This window comes from Athene noctua, chromosome 7 (genome assembly GCF_965140245.1).
Source record: "Athene noctua chromosome 7, bAthNoc1.hap1.1, whole genome shotgun sequence".
In the NCBI taxonomy this organism is placed as follows: Eukaryota; Metazoa; Chordata; class Aves; order Strigiformes; family Strigidae; genus Athene; species Athene noctua.
The window spans coordinates 18,161,394-18,181,457 of record NC_134043.1 but is presented as its reverse complement, the minus strand read 5'-3'; the positions used below and the strand labels follow the sequence as shown (position 1 = coordinate 18,181,457).

Sequence of the window (20,064 nt, the reverse complement as noted above, 5' to 3'; positions counted from 1 at the left end):
AATAGTGACCTTTGCACGGTGGGTTTGAATTCCAGGCACAAAAGAAGCACTTGGACCTTGGAAATATTCTAGTAGGTGACCTGAAAAGCTGCAGCATTGTACTGCTAAATGATGGTATCTGTTCTCTGAAGTACATCCTCAGCGCGGAGCAACTGATCACCGGGCCTTGTGACCCCGCGGAGGTCCGCAGCGATCCACTGGGTACTGTAAAGTAATTAGCATTGGACGGAGCCTTGGCCTTCCTGTCTTTTCTACAAAATCTTTCTAGCATGAACTCAGAGATTGCACTTGCTTGCTGGCTAGCTTGCGTTGATTCTCTTGAGTGCCTTAAGGTATCTGCTCCTTTGCTTAGGGATTTGCTATAGGTGACTCTTCTATCTTGCTGGAAAAAGCATAACCTGACATTGAAGTTAGACCAGTTTGGACCTTGAAATAAGATGCTATTTCCCAGCAGAGAAGGGAGTTAAATAAAGGAGCTTCCCAAAAGAAATGGTGCAGCGCAACCCTTAGCTGCCTTTCTAGAGGAACTCCTCTGGGGAAGTTTCCTGCTCTTTGCCTGCCAAAGTCAGGCTGGGTGCTCCCATGAGCTGCCTACAGTTATTGTCTGGGAATCCCAACTTCAACACTTGAAGCTGGTCCTAATGATTAGGCACAAGGGGGCAGTGGCTTGAATGCAGATAGGCTTGGGGAGCTGTATGCTGAACGCAAGTGTGGTGTAAGAGAGATCAGTGATGCCAAGAGCTCATACCACCTCTTTTCTTCTACAGCTCTAGAGCTCGAACGTTCCAAAGGCACAATTCCCGCAAGGTCAAAAGCTTTTGTCCGAATAACAGTCAGGCCAGCCCGACGGCTGCATTACATCTGGTCAATCAAATATGCTATTTTCACCCCCACAGGTAACAGAAGGGTATTTTGGGAAAATCATTCACTTCTAACCAAGTAGACTGTGCCATAACAGGCTGAGCTGCAGAGTTCCCAGTGTATGAGTCCTGCCTAAAGAAATCCCTGTGCTGAGCAATTCACAAGAGCCAGATCCTATGTGCTGCCTCATTTTGCTGCACATAAATATGATTGAGCTGTGAGGTACAGACAGGGAGAGCTCCAAGTTTCCTGCTGCTGTGGTCACAAGATTTCTTGCTCCTTTGCATGATCATGGCCTTTTACAATGTATCCTGAAACACATTCTGAGAGCTTCATGCAGCCAGTGCTGGGTTCCTTTTTGCAGATCTGCATTGGGACGGGTATGAAGAAGAATACAGTTGAGCTAGAAAAGGCATGGAGAGTGGCAACAGGGACATTCAGAGGTGAGGGACAGTGTTTGTACAAGAAGAGACTAGTTAGACAAGGAGTTTCCAGCTTGGAAAGTGGAGAATGGCAATGCCACATGAATAGTATGGAGAAGATATAAACAACTGTTTATGATTTTTCAGTGTGAAAACAAGGGGCACTTGTCAAAATGACTAGGCTGCAGACTTACATCAAAAAAGGGGGGTTTCACATAGTGCAGAACTAAACTGTGTAAATATACTGTTTAAGAAAATGACATTTAGTCTTTTGGTGACTTCTAAATGCAGAAGTCAAGGTTCAACTAGAAGTCAGTGGTTTAGAGGTTTTCAGAAGCTGCCAAAGAAAAGGCTGCATGCAAGTCCTATTCTTTCTTTGGTCTGAGTAGGGCCTCTTTGAATTTTGCTGTCCCAGACAGCTGCCCTTTAATGGTGCATGACGACTATTTGGTGTTTCTTTCTCTCCCAAGCTACAGATCTTGAGAGCAGAAAAGAGGAGCAGCAGCCCCTCTGCTGCATCGTAGCAACAGGTGTCTACCCAACTTTCCGCATCACAGATGCCTGCTCAGCAGGGAGTGCCAGCGGTATCAGCATGTTGCACCTCTGGAGGCTCTTTTCCTTGAACACACTGAATGAATACTTGGAGCGAGACCCGACACCCAGAGAGCTCACCTACAGAGTTCCCACAAGGCACAGGTGAGACAAGATGGCTCAGATGAGCTGTCAGTCCCACACATGAGTCAGAGGTGCTGTGGCTGTTGGCTTGTGTTGCAGCTCACTCCTGCATGGCACTCTCTTATTCCATCCTAGCCCCTGCAGGCAGTTGCTCGCCTCTGCTCCTCTGCTTACCCTCCCTAGGGAGGAGCCACAGAAACAAAGAATAATTTAATTTAATGGCAAGTGACCTCTAAAAGTCTCTGGTCCAACTCCTTGCTCAAAGCAGGGACAAGTAGATAAGGTTGCTCAGGGCCTTGTCCAGTTCGATGCCGAGTGTCTCCAAGGATGAAGAAATGGCAGCTTGTCTGAGCACCTGATTCTAGTGTTTGACCACTTTCACAGTAAAAACTTTTTTTCCTAGTATCTGATCAGAATATCTTGTGTTGCAACTTGTGTAGCTGCTGTCCTGAGCCTTGCTTCATAAGGCTGAACAAACCCAGGTCTCTTAGTCACTCATTGTAAGTAATGTGCTCCAGCCCCCAACCATCTTGGTGGCCCTCTACTGGACTTGCTCCAGTACGTCAGTGACTTCCTTGTACTGGGGAGCTAAAAAGAAGCCTCAGCTAAGCAGAACTCTCGTGCCATTCACTCTCACTTGGCATATATAAAAGATGTTTTGGAGAAAACCAAAAGGCCTCCCTTAAGCCTAATATCCTTTCTCCCAAAACATAAGGCCAAGACCATAAGGTCAGAGAAGAATTATACAGAAGACAGTGTAGAATGATCCTTTCCCCTGTCATGCCCTGCCAACCATTCTTCATGTCTCAATTTAACCTCTCCTTTCTCTCCTGTGCCTAGCACATCTTTGACCCCTCCAGTGTACACCCCTCTCCTGCTGGATTTCAACTTTGCAGCTGCCCCAATAGGCGCAGAGCCTACCCTTGTGATGCTCCTGCTGGCAAACAAGGGTGTAGTGCCTGTGGAGTGGTAAGTGGTGCTCGGTGGAGTCAGACCTCTGGGGTCTGTCTGGGGGTATGGAAATGCTCACAGGGACCATGAGACTGTTGCAAATTAATAGGGTGGATTTTGTAGGTGTGGCTTGTGTTCTGGAACTGTGACTGAGATCTGTTGGTGGGTCTGGGTGGGGAAGCAAGGAAAGGCAGAGAGTTCTGCAAATCAGACCTGAGGAAAAATGATGTGTCCACCAGCTGGGCTAAGTGTGGTTGGACTGAATGTGCTGACCATGGCCCCAGGGAAGCTTTTTGTCCCTGTTGCTGACCAGCTGACTGTTCCCTAGGGCCTTCCTGTTTCCTTCTGATCAGAAGATGGACATGGAGCACTGGGCAGAGGATGCTGAGTTTAGCCCCCATGAGCTGCATCAGATGAGAATCCAGGATAACCAGCTCTTCAGTGTTTCTCCAAAGTCAGGGAAACTTCTTCCAGGACAGGAGGAATCTGTCCAGCTCACACACAGGTGACAGCAACTACCTGTACTTTAGAGCCTCATGCTGTGTGCCAGGACAGCACATGCCATCAGTCTCCCCTGTGTTTCCGTGCCAGATCCTTTCCCTTCACATGCCCCTTGCCCAGAGAGATTGGGCAAGTCAAAAGTCCCTGAGTGTGTCCAGTTTGTGGGCCCCACAAACCTTGTCTTCCTCAGGGGAATGTTGTTAATATTCTTTAACACTGCAGTGCAAAAGGCATTTAGTATGACATTCTTGGGTCACTGGTCTGCCTTGACCTGGCAGTTGAGGAGGTGAACAAGATGCTGCACTTCCTGCGGTTTTGATTATACAGTGATACTCTTTATTTTTGTTATCAGCTAGAGCTGCTAGCCCTTGTGCGCCTGTGGAGCATACAAAAAAAGCTGAACACCTCGCCTTTCACAGCAGAGCTGATCTGAGAAATGCTGGCATTTCAAATGGTGTTGGCCTAGAAACTTGAGTCTCTAAATTGGTGTATGACTAAAATCAACATTGCATCACTCATTCCCACCCAAACACAACTGTCCCCCTCCCTCTCTGTGGCCCTTACGCAACAGTGACTCTTTAGCTGGGAAGTGAATTGTCTCTAATGTACTGTGTGACCCTGATTCTATTCACCCTGGGCACAAGGTTGGTTTCTCATGTTTTCCTTGGTTTCTAATGTTTTCCTCTCTCTCCTCTTGCACTGTTAGACATGATTTCATTGGCACCGATCATCTCCCTGTCCTGCTGAAGGTTTCCTATGGCCATGAGATTCTGGTAAGGTAGCAAGTATCTCTTGCTTCTGTTTGCAGAACAGCAGCAGGTAATTACAAGTTGTTTTCCCCAGAAGCTGCATGGCATGCAGGGGCTGTGGCCTTCCCCTGGGATCTGCACTGGCCAGGCAATAACGCAGGGCCAAGCAAAGACATAAAACCAACATCCTGACAAACTCGTGGTTCCAGCACAGTGTGATGTGGCAGAGCACTGCCTAAATGGCCCTTGAAGGTAGCATCTCCTGGTTTCCCCAGCAAGAGGATATTCTTTTATTGATATTATTAACCTTTTTATTGGCGCTGTTAGTGCAGAATTGCTTCCTCCTCCAAACCAACTTCAAGTCCAAAACAGCCCTCCTGACTTTTACAGTCCCTGCATGTTTTCCATGCTCAAGTATATCTAATGGACAGGATTTCTGTGCCTGCTTCCCTGCATTTCATTTGCCTCATCTTGAGTTCTTCCACACAGTGATCCTGGAGTTCAGCTCTGCAGCCCGTCTGACTTTTCTCTCATAGGCAGCTTTCCTGAATCTTTCCATCTCATCAGCTCTCTATGCTCTTCAAAATCCCTTGGAATGCGCTTTTCTCCAAAAGTGCCACCTGCCCTGGCTGTGGTTTGGGGACACACATGCTGGCAAAGGGTTGGCAGAGCATCCTCCAGCTCTGGAGGTATGGAGGCAGCTGCTCCCAGGCCCAGAGGTACTCCCTGGTTGGTTGTTCCCACTGCAGCCCTGATGCCTTTGTCCACCCACTTACTCCTCCTTGCCAGTGGTGGAGGATCTTCCTACTCATTCTTCCTGCTTCACTGGTTGCTTAAAGCATCCCAGAGCTGATATGTGGTGTTTTTTTCCTGAGCACTTCCTCAGGCTTGGAACTAATTTCTCTCCCCCTCTCTCAAACTGTCAGTTAGAGTCAAAGTCACCTTGTGCTCTGCCAGGCACAGCTCATGCCCGGCTGAGCCTTCCTGTCTGTCTCTGAAGTTTCCTATGAGACCATTGTGTTCACACATCTCTTTTATTTTTCTTTTCTTTCAGGACTGTTGTCAGCTGAAAATCCAACCCTTTGACCAAGCTGTTCAAACAGTGGCTTAACTGTGCCTTCCCTCAAAGCCCTTGGACAGGCTCCCTGTGCTCTGCCTGCCTGGCACAATCCTGAGAGTGGATGTGAGCATTTCACCAGCTGGCCAGTGAGGGTATAGGCTTTGGAGCACCCGAAGCCTATAGAGCACATATTGTTTCTTGCCACATAGCCAGTGACTTTTGTAGCTACCAGAGGCCACCACCCCTACCTCATGCTGTTGTGGCAGAAGGGTCTGAAAAAGTGTAGGAGTCCCTGGGGATGATAAAAGATCCCTGGGAACATTGGACCTCTGGCAATAGGAGCTGCAGAGGCCAATCCAGAGACCTGGAGCAGTGCAGATGGTCACAACCTGCAGGGATGCACAGTGCCAGTACTGAACTGCTAATATCAGAAAGTAGGAGTGGAAGAGGCTCATCCTTCTGCAGAAAGGGCAGCTGTGGGGCTGAACACAGTGGGCCTTCTTTCCTTTCAGTCACGGCATGAAGAGCACAGAGCTGCCAGCCCCCTGTGTGCTCACATGTCAGGGTTAAACAGATCCTCACCTGGGAATCTGGTGAAATGCGCAGAACATATGCTAACCTTAAGGAAAGCAAATGCTGTAATGTCACCCCACAAGTGAAGTTTTAGAAATTTGAGAAAACAACAGTAAGCAGAGGTGGAGACCATTGGGCTGGGGTATTGCCTGGTCATTCTGATAAGTTCCAAATTGCCTGGCTTTGGAGTGGTGATGTTAATCAGCTGCAGGCCAATGTTTAACTTTTTCGGGGGGTCCATATTCACCTCTGTTATGGTTCTACCCACGTGGACAGATTTTGATGTCCCACTCCACTGCTTCCACAACAGGGTCTGTCTGCCTCATCTCCAGCTCCCTCCCCATTACTCCTCCTACACTCCATGGCCAGCTTTCAGTCCTGTGATGACTGGATTTATAGGTGCTCTGAAGGACCCAAACTGGTTTCCCATTGGCAATTTCTTTTGGCTTCAGGATAAAACTTCTGGAGGACTTGTGTGTTTTCCACTTCCTTGTGCAGGAGGAAAACAGCCTCCTGCTGCCTCATACTCTCACAGGTTGTCCTCTGCCTCATCACCATAGCGTGCCTGTAAGAGTGCAGCTGCAACCTTGTTCTCAGAGCTCCAGGGTTGTTTGGCCAGGCAGAATCTGCAGCCCTCAGCAGTTTTAGTAGGAAAAGCCCAGCTAGCTGCAGGTGTTGCAGGATGAGGTAGGCTGGTTCCCAGAACTCTCTGGAGACAAGGGCTGGATCCCAGGGAGAATCCCTGAGCACACAGGATCCATAAACTGGAATTGCTTGCACTTCACTTCATAGCTGCTAATTAAATATTGTGAGATGTCACCTGCAGCACTCTGGGCAGCTCTGCTCCCTGGCGAATCCTCAGCATCTCTCTCCTCTCATGCTGTAAGTCATCGCTGTGGGACAAAGTGTGCACTCTGGAAGGAGAACTGGAAGGAGAACTGATTGCAGCAAGTTCTCACTTTTATCCATTCATCTCCCTTTAACTGCTAGTCCTCTAATTGTCACAAGCTGTGTCTGTGGAAACTGATGACAGTTTTTCCTTGGTAGTTGTGGTCTGGTGGAATCCAAGGTGGCTTTTTGGCTCAAGTAATATAAATGGGTGTTTCACTCCCAAAGATTGGGAAGGTTCCTGTCTCTTTTCCCCTTGCATTTTGAAAGTGTCAGCTCTTGTCCTCCTATTTGCACTTCATCTGGCTTGCTCAGAGGCTCTCGGGCAGCTGAACGCTCATATAAGGCTTTGGAAAGACCCCATGCGGGCCCTTGTTAGTGTTGTATTTCTGGTCCTCTCTCCCTCTCCACCTTGATTATGGAGCTGGAGTGGGTTGTTTCGGGGAATCGGCATTCTCTGCTCAGCTGATACAGTATCTCCTGCAGGTGTCTGTCCGAGGCATCCACCTGCCATTGCAAACATCCTATCTTCTGCATGTGCACTTGAAAAATAGCTATGCTTTAGGCATAGCTAATTGTGAATTGCAGCAGTTTAGCTCCCTCTGGCCCATGCAGAGACATTACTAGCTCTGTGACTGCTTTGCAGCCTCTGCTTCAAGGCAAACAGCTCAGGGGTGCTTTGTGGTGATCCTGCAGGAAATCATGCATCATGACACATTTCCAGCCTGTTGGAAATTCTGTCAAAATGCAGAACTATGTGTCTCTTTCTTTCCATGAAATAGCTCTATAAATGTCACTTTGGTTGAAGTACCTGGCTGTTGCTTTGCTCACAGGATACTGTTGATCATTACTTGATACTTAAAATTCAGCTGGGATCTTCTTGCAGCTTTTGGACTGTTAGACACATTCTTGGAGCAGGATGTCTTCCAGAGTGAGGATATCCAGACGATCCCTTCCAAGAGGAGGCCATTACTTACCTAAACCCCTGCCTTTCCAAAGGATTTGGCTGTTACAGCTGCACACTCTTCTATGCACAGTCCAGACACTTTCATTCATGGAGAATTTCTACCATATACTTGTAAAGAGAAGCACTGAAGCTGGTGCCTGACAGAGAGAGAAAAGTACCTTCTCTCTGAAACAAGCTGCAAACCTTTCAGAGAAAAGCCAACAGTTGAATAGGCTCTCTATCTCCTTGTTTTTTTTCTAGGACACGCTGTCCTGGTATTATCAACTTAAATTCGTAACCGTGTTGCCCTCAACTTGCCACGTCCTTCAGAATCTTTGTGCGGTTCTCAGTGATGGGGCCAAGGCCCTGCGAGAAAGTAACTGTGTTTCTTTACACTGTAGCTGAACTTCACCGGCATGACAGTGGAACAGGACCAGCCGTACGTTCACTTTGCATCCACTAAGCACCAATTCGCACCCATTGCCATTGGGACCTCCCATCCCCCCACACAGGTGAGTATCCCGGGGCCCAACCCAGCAGCAAGCAGAGGGAGTGACATAGTGTTACTGTGTCCCAAAGACAGGCAGTGTCTGAAGCATTTCCCAGGAAACAGAATGGCCTTCACAGGAAAGCATCACAGCAAGACCTTAAGACTTGTACTAGGCAGAGCCTGAAAATGGCTGCTGGGATGGCAGCAGGGAAAATACCTCTCACCATCTCCAGTTTTACATGAGTTGGCATTCACTCTAGCCAAATGCTTATGAGATGTGTTGGGCTGCTACCCTATTCTCTTGCATTGGATCTGAGTGAAAACTTGTCTAGCGGCTCCAGGCACTCTGGAATAAATCCTAATTAGTTTTTTAGTAAATTAATTAAACTTCCTTAAACACTTACTCAGCAGAAAAGGCAGATTTGATTCTCTTCTGCCTAATTTACTTGGGAAATTCAAGTTTGAATTGAATTAAGATCACTTTAATATGAGTCGTTTTCCATTTCAAGTAATCCGCTTTACAGTGATCCCTTTAGCTGATTTGTATTAATTTTCTCCCAGACTGAATTTGCAGGGAACCACTTGGAAAGGCACTGTAGTTATCAATGTACATGTATGGTGACAAACCTTCAGCACAGTCTACTATCAGAGCCTCAGTGATAAATCCTGACACCATGAGGTCTCCTCATTCTTGGGAGACAAGCTGCCTAATTAATTATTAATGCTTATCAGAGTCCTCTGGGGAAGTGTTAACTAGTTGAACTTGAGCACAGCATAATAAGCACTGCTCTCTCTGACTCACTTCAGATTTATGAACTCTACAATGGTGGCTCTATGCCTGTGATATTTGAAGTTCAGCTGGACAACATCGTGAGGATCCAAGATGAGAATTTTCAACATCCTGTGTTTGTCTGCCTAACTCCCAGGGGAGAAATCCCCCCCGGCACAACAGGCTGCATTGAGTGGATCTTCTCACCATTGGAAGCTAGAACGTACTTGGTGAGACCTCGTGACTGCCAGAAACAGTTTGTTTCTGTTGTGTGACTAAAATTCTTTGGATCTTTTACTGATGTCCATGTCGTGCTACAGCTGAATTTAGCTCCATTCCTCCAAGAAGCAGAGTCTTGAGAGCAAATGGGTAGCTGGTCTGCCCAGGAAATGGAGCCAATAAATCGTTATCTCATGAGTTTCTGCTTCCCAAGGAACAGATTTCTTCCACAACCCAGTCATATTTTTTCAAGGATCAAATAGTGAATGGGGTTATATTCAGTATCTGATCAGATCTGTGGTTCATTGTTGACTTCAACCAAAGAAACTGAAGTCGGTGTCTTTTATCATTGCAGTGTACTCTGCAGCCCGCTGGCAACAGCCTTCCCCAGGCCCTCTGTCCTAGGCTGCAGCAGGCAGGCAGGGCCGGAGCTGGAGCACTACTTATTGCCCCACTCTGTGGTGGATGCATGGAAAGACAAATAAATTGAATTTTAAAACTCCAGCCTTTGCTCCAAGAGGGAGTCCCTGCTCATCTCATACAGTAACTGGCTAATTGTCTATTTAACCAACTTTCTCAGGTTAACAGGGAAGGTCAAGGCCTGAAAGACCAAAAGAGACTGAATTTCTTGCATGTGGTGTATTTATACCAGTCTGTTAGCAAGTATACTATCTTATTGCACCTCTCTCCCAAATACAATTCTGTGCTTAAAACTCTTATCTTGTCCAAGGCAGGTTGATATTCCCATCCACATCCTGGGGGGTGAATCAGCTCTGATCACCTTCCAGGGAGTAGGCTATGATCCGAATACCATAGGAGAGACTGCCACATACAGCGAAGTTTTGCCTCCTTCAGTCTTTCCAGGTTCTACCAAGCTAACTGTGGCTGGGCAGGTAAGTCCAGGTATGCTGATATGAGCTATATGATCAGTCCAGAAATGTGTGAGAGAGGCTGAAATATGCAAGTGGTCCCATACAGCAGTAGCCTGTGTTGCAGGAGAGTTCAATTGTCATGAGATAGAGCAAGGTATTTCCCTTCCAGCAGGTCATCTGGAGCCAAACTCATAAAAGCAGTTGTTCTGAAAGGTGTCTTCCTTCCAGTCTGCTGCTTCTGCTGCCATTAGAACCAAACAGGGTTTAGGATTTGTTAATCTTTTGAATTTTCTAATAAAAGTTACCCCTCATCACAGCTACTTTTGTCATTTGCACCTACAACAGCTTTTTCTTTAGTAACAAATTCACAAAAAGAACATTATACTCCTGACGTACTCTATGAGGGCTTGGATGCCACCATTTCACAGCCAAACTCAAGTGATGCATAACCTGAACACAGACTGCAGGATGGTCACTAATTCAGGCACATCCCAAGGAATGCACTTGTTCGACCTGTTGTTGGCTCAGCAGGAACAGGCCAGAGCTGGCCTGCCAGCCTGGACAATCTGTTGTTAGACTTAGCCACCGATCCCAGCATAGTGCATCAGCATTAAACAGCATTAGCAGAGGCATACTCCAGGGAGGCAAAGGATTCATCCTATGTGACTTTAGCGTGCCCACCTTGGAGCCCAGCCACAGCCACATATGCTTTTTGGCTTCCAACAGGGCGATTACATTTCTGGTTACAGCAAAGAGAAGATGATTAAAAACCTGTCTTAGGCTGCCAGCAAAAATGCCCTTCCGCAAGGCTCTGTTGTCTGTAACCAAGAGTCATTAGCTTCTCTAGTGATCAGTGTAATTAATTAGAGTTTGTACTGTGCCTGGAAAATGGGACAGACTAGTAACATACTAGTAGCAAGATGCAGTAGGGAAGTTTCCCAAAACTTGCATTCACGTTGATGATGATGTTGCACAAGTACGCACCTCGTGTGTTTGCCAACTGAAGTAGGAAAAGGCCTGGATTGCAAGTACTGTAGAGACAATGCGGGCACTACTGGTACTCTCTACTCCTGAGATCCTCTCCTGCCCCAGAACCAGCGTTATTTGTTGCTTACTCCATCCCACTGCAGCAGGGCTGTCTTCTTGCTCTAAAGAGTCATTGCAATGAGAGCAAAAATGAGAGAAATATAACCTCCAAGTTGTTATGGTAAAGGTAACTGACAGATATTATCTATGAATTGCTGAATAACTTAAAGATGTCTGTGTGACTGCCCCTCCCCAATGGCCACATCCTGTCTTCATTTCTTGCTGCTCCTCATGGTTTTTCACTTCGCTTCCTGCAGGCAGCCACCTTGTCACACAACAGGATTTGCTTTGGAAATATCCCAGTCTGCACCAAAGCCAGTCAACTTGTCTTTCTCAACAGTAACTCAGAGAGCAAGGCTGTTGTGTTTGCCTGGCAGATAAGCACCTGTAAAGACAAGAGGGTGAGTCCTTCTTTCTTCTCTGCAGCCTTCTTGCCCATCTCTGTTGTGCCCTGAAAGGACCTAACAACTCCGTTTTCAACCAGACACTCAGAAATGATCTTAGGGAATTGACTTTTGTAGTAGCTGATAAAAGGAAAGGGCACAGAGAAGCGAAGGCAAGGGTTAGGATAGGGGAAAAGACAGGAATTCAGAAGGGGAGTCTGACGACTTCAGTGAGGATACTTGAACCTGGAACTACAGGATGCAGTAATGCATCTCAGGACCCTGTCTACCAGCAAAGTCCATGGTTGTTCTTTGAATATATCAGCTGCATCTCTCTCATGCAACATACGTCTGAGAAGGGGAGGGGAGACAATTCCCAGTCCTGTGTTTCCTGCACAGAGAAGGCATGTAGGAGGTCCCAGGACAGTGAAACAGCTCCTCTGTGATTTATTGTTTTGTTTGGTTTTTTGTTATGTTTGTGTTTTTTTTTTTTCCCAGGTGTTGCATATTGCTCCAGAGTCAGGAGTTGTGCAGCCTGGAGAGAGCATCCCCTGCTTCATCACACTGCAGCCTTCAGGGAGTGCCTCCTTCTACAGCACAGAACTGGTGTGTGAGGTGAGACCCGAGAGGTGTTACCATCACCTGGGCACGTCACCACAGTTCCCAAATGCCTGACCCCAGCTTTCAGCTGCCAGCAGCTTCCATCTAAAGGAATCCTCTGCTCCATAATGCTGGCCAGCACTTCTCTCCCCCTCCTGCCACATGAAAAGGGAGTGGGCTTCTGGCTGGGACCTCCTGGAAGGGAGGAGTTGGTGACAGGCCTGAACTGGAGCCAGAGACTGTTATCTGCAGCTCCCTTCTAGCCCTTCTCCCTCCAATCATGGTTGGCTTCACAGATATACATCCAGGAGTGCCTGGTTCAGTATGAGAGGGACCTGCGGGAGTGGGAAAAAGAGAAGGAACGGCAGGTTGTGGAATTCACCATCACAGAGAAGGATCTTGGGACTAAAAAGAAGCCAAAGTCACCTGCATGGGTAAGTGCTGCCAGAACTTCACACCAGCTTAGCTCAGTTTAGAAACAGCAGCTGATGTCAGCAAGAAATGTTCTTTAAGAAAATGTAGGCAAGTTAATGAGAGGACATGAAGCTCTGATATACTCAAGTTCTCATCGCTGGTCCGTGGACAGTGGAAAATAAGATCTTGGCTTCTAGTCAAGAATCACCTTACAAAATCTGAAATTACTAATGATCATTTGAAATTTGGAAGTGCATGAAAAGCCTTAGGAAAAACAAAGCCAGTGGCTCTGGAAACCGGTGGTTGGATTCTTAACCGTGAATAAACACTGGAGAGAAATACGTAACTACCAGTAAGAATGTGGCCTGAGTGAAGAATGGGAGAATGAGATCATTTACTCTCATCTGGGACAAAGTTAAACAAAATCCTGGAGTCATGTTCTGCTCCATATCTTCCCTACACAGCAATTTCTCTTCTTTTTTTTTTTTTTTTTTTTTTTTTCTTTTCAGAGGTCATCAGTTTCTGCTGAGACAGAAAATCTTCCCGAATCCTCAGCTGTGATCAGGAAATACAAGGTAAATCAGGTCTGTCTCACCCATAGTAGAATCAAACTGACTGCTTTAGAAAAGAGGCAGATGCTGGATATCACAGCATGGGAGCCTGAGCACAGAGCACAGCAGGATTTGTAGCTTCAGGGCTTTGGGAGACAGAGTGTTTGGAGGAAGCAGAAGAATCAGACTGTCTGGCTGTGTCCTGTGGGCAGTAACTTTCCAGCTGAGGTGAATGGGAAATGAAATTGGAAGCAAATGTGCACCCATGACTGGAGAAAGGGGGAAAGGTTTCAAATAAGCAGAAAAGATTCACACAGGCAGGACAGTTGGTACCTGGCATGGTTTCACGCTGGGGCCACAATGGAATGTGTGCCACGATGGAAAGCAGCAGGACCCTGGTGTGACGTAGTGCAGACTTTGTCCTCAGCACTACAAGAGCTGTGCTCTGTGCCTTGGGAGAAGCTGCAGGCAGGAACTGCCTTGATTTAAGTGCATGGAAAGCTTTAAAGCTCAATTTGCCCAGTTCATCTTTGTTTCCCCCTCAAGTGTGCACAACTGTGTACACTGTTGGAAAAGACAGCAGTGGTGGCAAGGGGTGAGACAAGGTCCCAGTGAATGCTCTACAGGACTGCCTGGGCCCAAAGGCAGAGCCACGCTGCATCTACAGCCATCGGCAGGACACGCTGCGGGAATGACAGGCCTTGTGGAGAACCAGCTAACCCAAGACGTGGAAGGATTAAGGGGAGCTGACGTGAGGCTGGGCCTGAACAGACTGACTCAGCTAGGAGATGCAGCTTGTTCTCAGGCCTGCCACCATTGCAAGGCTGTAGCAGTGCCCCTGGGACCCTGCAGAGTGCCTCCACATGCCTCCCGTGTGAAGGTGGCAGCTCTAGCTTGGACTGTTTGCCCTGTGCTGTTAGGTGTGATAAGTGATGCAGGTTGAGGCGTTCTCTGGGATGAACATAAGGATGGCTGGAGAAAAGTAAAACCAGTCTCATTTAGTCCTCTAGGGTTTTAGATCCTAGTGACAATTTGGAGCTTGCAGTCACCTGCTGTGTCTGTGTCAAGAGCGGTGAAGGCCTCTGGCCTCATTCCCAGAGGTTGGAGAGCTATGTCTCAAAGGTCGCTGAAGACCTGTGATGCCTGAGGGCTTATACAGATCTGAGTGGTGTCCTCCTGGCCCAGGCTTCTGGACTGCTCCTGCTCTAAGAAACTTCCCACACACAGACTGCTGGTAATGCAACCCCAAACCGACCCATATAGTGTGGCTGGAGTCAGTTCCTGGTTTCCTTCCAGTCTTGGGGGATAATTTCCCCATGCATTCCTGCACATCTCTTCTCCCACAGCACTCCCAGTGTGTTCAGAAGAGCAGAGGTGCTCTCCCAGAGTTCCACAGGGATGAACTGGAGTACAACAGCTCTGAGTGTCCTGGGGGGACCCTGAAGTCCTGCTGGCACTCAGGGCTGGCACACTAGGTAGTGAGGAGGGGGCAGACCTGATTTCCAGCATGGCTGCTTATGCCTGATAGCGGTACTGCAGTGCTAAAACCATTTGGACACTGTCTCCTGTCCAGAATCTGGTGGCTCTGGCTGCTGGGCTTTCTAATTCTCATGCCTGTGCTCACACCTACACCAGCCTACCTGTAACCAAAGGAGCAACTAAGTACCTGCCATTTTTTTCTCTTCAACAGACATTACCCCCTATTAAAAACCACCCTATGCCCAATCTGCCAGCTGGACACTTTCAGAGGAGACTGCTGTTGGACAAAGAAGCCAGCCGGGCATGGGTCAAACCAGAGCCTCCCAAGCCCATCCTCTTACACCTTGGTGTGACAGCCAGGTCCTACTCTATTGAGGACTTCTTCAGCAACTTCACCTCAGAGTTTCCCAAATACTTCTTGTCCCGGTAAGCGATACAGCTTTTTGGATTGGCCTCTTCATCTGAGCCAGGGCTGCCCATGCTGTGATATGCACTGAACTTGGAGCAGAGCTCTGATCCTCTCCAGTGCCTCAGTATTAGAGAGGAGTTGCCTTGCTTTCCCCAGCATTAGCTGACTTGACCCGTTTCTGTTCCTCCCTTAAAAGGCAGGTACTGTTGGAGCTCAGTGGTCCTCTCTTACGGCAATGTCCCTGCTGCTGGCACAAATGCAGCAGTTCCCATTCCTCCCCTGGTTCCCTGCACTGATCCCTGCTTGCCTGCAGAGCTGCTGCTCAGCCACGGGGATGCAGGTCTTCGTTAGTTGTGTTCGGTAGTGCTGCCACTGATGGAACTACTCCTTCTTTCCCAGCCCCTTCAGCAACCAGCCCTTGGAGAACAAGTTTGTGGATGGGAGTAGGGGCAGAGACAGGATGGACATGGACCCCAAATGGCTGTCCCTGGCTGCTGCTTCCAAACAGGAGTTGCAGATAGTGACTGACATACTCACAGGTGTTATCAGGTGTGTGTCCCTTCACCCTCAGCCACTTTGGATCACCTGTCCTCCAGGGGAGTGCATGCAGCATGGGCAGCCCCTGCTGATCCCAGAAGAGTCTGTGCACTCACATTGCACCAGGACAGGGGATCCAGCCTGCCAAAGGCTGCCCTGGGGACTACGAGCCCAGGAGTCCTGGTGTGACAGCCAAAGGCAGGGTCTTGCTCCCCAGCTGGGAGCTGGGCACATCTCTGCATAGTGAATGGTGTCACTGCCCAGCAACCAGGGCACTCTGCCTCCCATGGTCTTGGGAACACGCTGCATTTGGATTCTCCTATTTTGTCTGTCAGCTGCAGAAAGGTAAAGAAGAAATGCTGCGGAGGCAAAGGTAGTTTCCTTAGCTCAAGCCATTTTGCTGCCTCCCTTGGGCCCAGAAAGCAAGAAAGGACAGACTAAACACTGACATCAGTGAGAGTTTTCCTCTGATTTGTAGTGTCTTGTAACGATCCTTTGGGGTCATACAGATATCTGATTTGCTGGGACTCATCCCTTGTTTTCCTCCTCCCAGAGGCCTCTTGCAGAACACCCAGTTCCATGATGCAGTGAGAAAAATCCTGAACGAGCCCATTCCATATTTCTCCCAGTTCCGGCGTGCAGAGCTCCAGGACAGGGGACAGTGCTCCATGGTCCCCTCCAGGGTCTCTCCTTCACCATATCTTTACCCTGAGAAGGATGGAGAGAGGAAAGAAATGAGGCAGGAATCCTCTCCCAACTATGATTTGCTGGAGTCTTCAGAGATTTTGCACCACGAGCAGTTGAGGGAGCAGAAGGAGAGGATGAGCAGGTGAGGAAGAGCTCACACATAAAAGGTAAGAGCTGCACAGGCAGGGCAGTCATGGCAGCACGCTGCCTGTCCAGAAATGCATTTCTCCTTCTGTCCTGTGGCATTTCTGCTGTGGTGTTCTGGGTGCTCTGGGTGGAAATCAACACTAGCCTGCCGCACCACCCCCTCCCGAGTGCAGGTTTGTGAAGAGCACAGCTTTGCTGTGTCTTGGGGTTGAGCCCTGGAAAGTGCCAGGATGCTGGTGGTGAGTGAAGTCTGCTTTATGCTCAGACAATTTTGGCTGTATTAGACATTAGAGTGCAGTGGGTGCTTTTATTTTTACTGCAGTATTTCATAACTTTGCCTTTGCTGTGGCTACACCCTTGCACACTGCTACAGGCCACAAGCATATGCACAAATACTAACTACAGCACAGCTTGGAGGGAGAAACCAGTGAAACCACAGTTACCCAGCTCTGTCTGAGGTCATGGCCTGATGCCAACTGGTAGCAGTTCTGAGAGGAGGGTCAGTACCCCATTGCTCAAGTCTTTGGTTCACTGGCCTCAGTGTGTAGGAAACAGTGTGTGCTCCGCTGCTGTGCCTGATGTGTCCTGGGGGGAGTCACAGCAAGCAGCCTGCCTTATCTGTTTTCTGATAGCTGTCCTCTGCCTGTACTTTTGTCCCTCCAGGCAGCTGGCCTTTGGGAACCTGGTGGAGCTGGTGCTGGAAAACACGCTGCAGAACATCCTGATTGAAGCCAGTCGTGGAGAGGTGGTGCTGACAGCCCGGCCCAGGGTCATTGCTCTGCCCCCCAGCCCTTCCCGAAGGTAGCAGAGTGTATCTGTGCTGTGGTGGGGGACAGGACCTGTCCTTAATATGTCAGGCTGAAGCACAACCCATTTTCTAGACCACATGGATTAGCTGGATCGCTGCTTATCAATGTCAAGGCTGCCTGTGCAAAAGAGGGAATCCACTCCCAAAGCCTCTGCCGCTTCTTGGCTCATCCTGAGCCTCAGACCAGAGGTGGACACTCTACAGCCCTTCTGTGAGCCTGAGGCCATCATGCAGCTCTGAGACAGGGCCCCATGAGTGGATGGTTGGCAGAAGGGGCTGGCCTGTGGCACTGGAGAGCCCAGCACAAGGAGGGTCTCTTGGGAAACATGGTCAAGGTGCAGGCAGCACAGCCTCTGACAGCAGAAAGGGTGCAAAGTGATCGTCGTCCATCATAATGGGGGAACTAGTTAGCTGGAAGGAATAGCCACCAGTGGGGAGGCAGATCTGGGGCTTTGCCCCAGCTTGGGGAGAAAGGCAGGGAGATGGGATTGAGGGAGGATGGGAGAGGGTTGTTGGATGGAGATGTCATCTGCAGAGCTGCAGGAGTTTTGTCTAGATAGACATGAGTGTTCCCTGTGATCCCTCAGGGAGGGATGATTGCCTGGGGGGAGGCAGCAGCAGGCTGCACTCTCCCCACCCCAAAAGCAATCTCTTCTTCTTCAGAATCACCAATCCAGCACCTCCACCCTTGCGAGGATAGCTGCTGGGCACTGTGCTGATTGAGTTCTTCAAACACATCAACTCTCTTCACTCTTCATTCTATCCCTGTGATGTCCAGAGCAGCTCTGATCTTTCTACACCATGACCTGAGCTCAGCATGCTGGCTACCTCTGAGGAGCTATGTCCTGATTATTTCCTCAGTTCCAATTTCAATCCTCTGGTGACTCCACAGCAGAGTTCATGAGATCTCTCCTCTCTGTGGCTGGCCACATCATCAGAGACGAACCTCCCTGCACTTTACAGGGAGCATATGGACAACCTCTGTGACTGTTCCCACAGCCCCCAGTCTGTTCCAGCTGGGAGAGGAGACAAATCTGCTTGGAAATGTAGCTGAGGAAGGACTGGCAGCTGGGCATCGAGGTGCTGAGACCATGCTGACATCAATAAGACACAGGTACTGAATCCTCCTCCCCTCCTCGCTCCAGTGGCTGCTGCAGGTCCCATGTACAGCGACCCAGCCCAAGAGCAGCTGTAGCACCATCTAGCACACTCGGCAGCCCAATAAAAGGAGCTTGGCCTCTGGGCACACAGACACACCCTTGTGTAACATATGTAATCCATGCATCTGGGTTTGGGATCACCCCGGAGGAGCTCTCCCCTTTCCCAACTGCAAGGCTGTCACCTGGGGAAGGGGAAGCCTTTGAGCCTTGGCCTGGCACAGGGGTCGGGCAGGCTGCAGGAGGGTGTCACTGTGAGGGAGCCGGGTGTGTCACAGCCGGGAGGTGGCACTGTTAGTTGTGAGGAATCCCAGGTGCCAGCACAGAGCTGGGGCTGGTGCTGGACACTGCTGGCCTGCTCCCTGGCAGAGGCTGCTGGCAGAGGCTGCAGGTGGGCTGTGCCAAGCAGCGAGGCTAGGTTTGCAGCATCTCCCCTCTTTGCAGCATACGCTGGGCTCACCAGTCACCCTGCTCTGGTGGGGATGCAGCTGGTGACCCCTCCAAACCCTTCTTCCCCGTGTTTCCAGTGCCAACACCCAGCCAAGACCGGAGCTGCACCTCCTCCCCTTGCAGCCCAAGAGAAGGCCATGCACAAGGAGCTGCAGAGGGCTTTTGCCCCACTTGGCAGAGGCCAGATGCCTGCTGTGCCCCGGGGGTACCACAGCTCACCCAGCACCACCCCAGCGCTCCACTCTGTGCAGGAGCCCTGCCTGCGTAACTGTTACTAAGCCCCAGGGCCGAGCTGTTCCTGTTGTCAGAGTTACAGCAAAGGCACAGCCAGCTCCTGAGCTCAGCCTGGGTGCCTGGGGCCTTCACATGGGTCCTGGATCCTGCACATGAGAAGTGCGGACTCTCTCCCCCTGCCCACAGCACTCTGGGTGCCAGGTCTCCTATGTCACAGCAGCTTTTCTGTCCTCCTCTGGGCTTTGGCTGGTGCTGAACAGGTGATGGGGTACCACCTTGTTCTTCCCCAGCTCAAGGCAGCAGCAGGGACTGGCTGTTCAGTCCAGCTGGGGTGACTCTGCCTGGTCCAGGCTCCTCACAAGGATTTGCTCACTGCAGATGCTTTGTAGTCCTGTGACAGGCTTCCCAAATGGGTAACGCAGGCAGGGGCAGGAGCCTCACCACTGTCCTAAAGCAAGTTGAATCCAGCTTCCTGCAGGAGCCCAAGGGCAGCCTGGAGCAGTGGAGACAGCATTAGTGAGTTTGTCCATCCTCAGATCTGCTGCATCACCTTTAACTCTGCCTTGTGGGACAGATGGGTCAACATGGGCAATGGTGTGTGTTGGTCTGCTGTAACACCCAAGAGCAAATGGATGGAGCCTGAGTGCAGACACATGCTGAGGATGATTTTTTGTCATTAAAACTCCTATCCTCCATTCCTCTCCCATGCTGAACATGGCCTGGACCTGAAGGAAACAGAACTCATGCTGTGCTTACCTCTTGGAGCACTATCAGAGGTAAATTCACTTCTCTGATTAGTATCTCTCTGGTAGAAGAGAGCCCTGAGACAGTGCCTTCATCAGAGAGTGAGTGAGTCAGGGAACAAGAGTTTTGAGACCTACCTACACAGCTGAGATAGAAATCTTTCTTCCCTTGGCTCTTTGCAGGGGCTATGAGATGGTGGTGTGTCACCTCTATTCTAGGTCTTCTCTGGTGCCTGTCACCCAGAACCACTCTAAGTGCACTCTGTGCACTAAGCAAAGCCATTAGCAGCTGTCTGACACTTTTCTTCTTTTATGTTCATCCCGAGTTAAAAACACACCAGGGATAGCCCCTTTCCCAGGTTGAGGAAAATCCTGCTTCATCCTCTCAAGCTGGGAACCAGAC

At 49.3% G+C, this 20,064-nt stretch overlaps 1 protein-coding gene across 1 annotated transcript in view; it reads left to right on the top strand.

The window, feature by feature from the left end:
• The window catches only part of CFAP65 (cilia and flagella associated protein 65), a 33,411-nt gene extending 14,537 nt beyond the window's left edge, over nt 1-18,874 (top strand). Inside the window, 20 exon segments of the mRNA XM_074910611.1 lie at nt 36-201; nt 768-896; nt 1,754-1,979; nt 2,799-2,927; nt 3,238-3,414; nt 4,117-4,183; nt 8,028-8,138; nt 8,924-9,115; nt 9,839-9,997; nt 11,320-11,463; nt 11,944-12,060; nt 12,342-12,479; nt 12,969-13,034; nt 14,701-14,915; nt 15,298-15,447; nt 15,989-16,264; nt 16,937-17,070; nt 17,741-17,817; nt 17,820-18,191; nt 18,762-18,874. Of these exon segments, the coding sequence (XP_074766712.1) occupies nt 36-201; nt 768-896; nt 1,754-1,979; nt 2,799-2,927; nt 3,238-3,414; nt 4,117-4,183; nt 8,028-8,138; nt 8,924-9,115; nt 9,839-9,997; nt 11,320-11,463; nt 11,944-12,060; nt 12,342-12,479; nt 12,969-13,034; nt 14,701-14,915; nt 15,298-15,447; nt 15,989-16,264; nt 16,937-17,070; nt 17,741-17,817; nt 17,820-17,882 (2,736 nt within the window). The 3' untranslated portion in view covers nt 17,883-18,191; nt 18,762-18,874.
• The last annotated feature ends 1,190 nt before the right edge of the window (nt 18,875-20,064 follow it).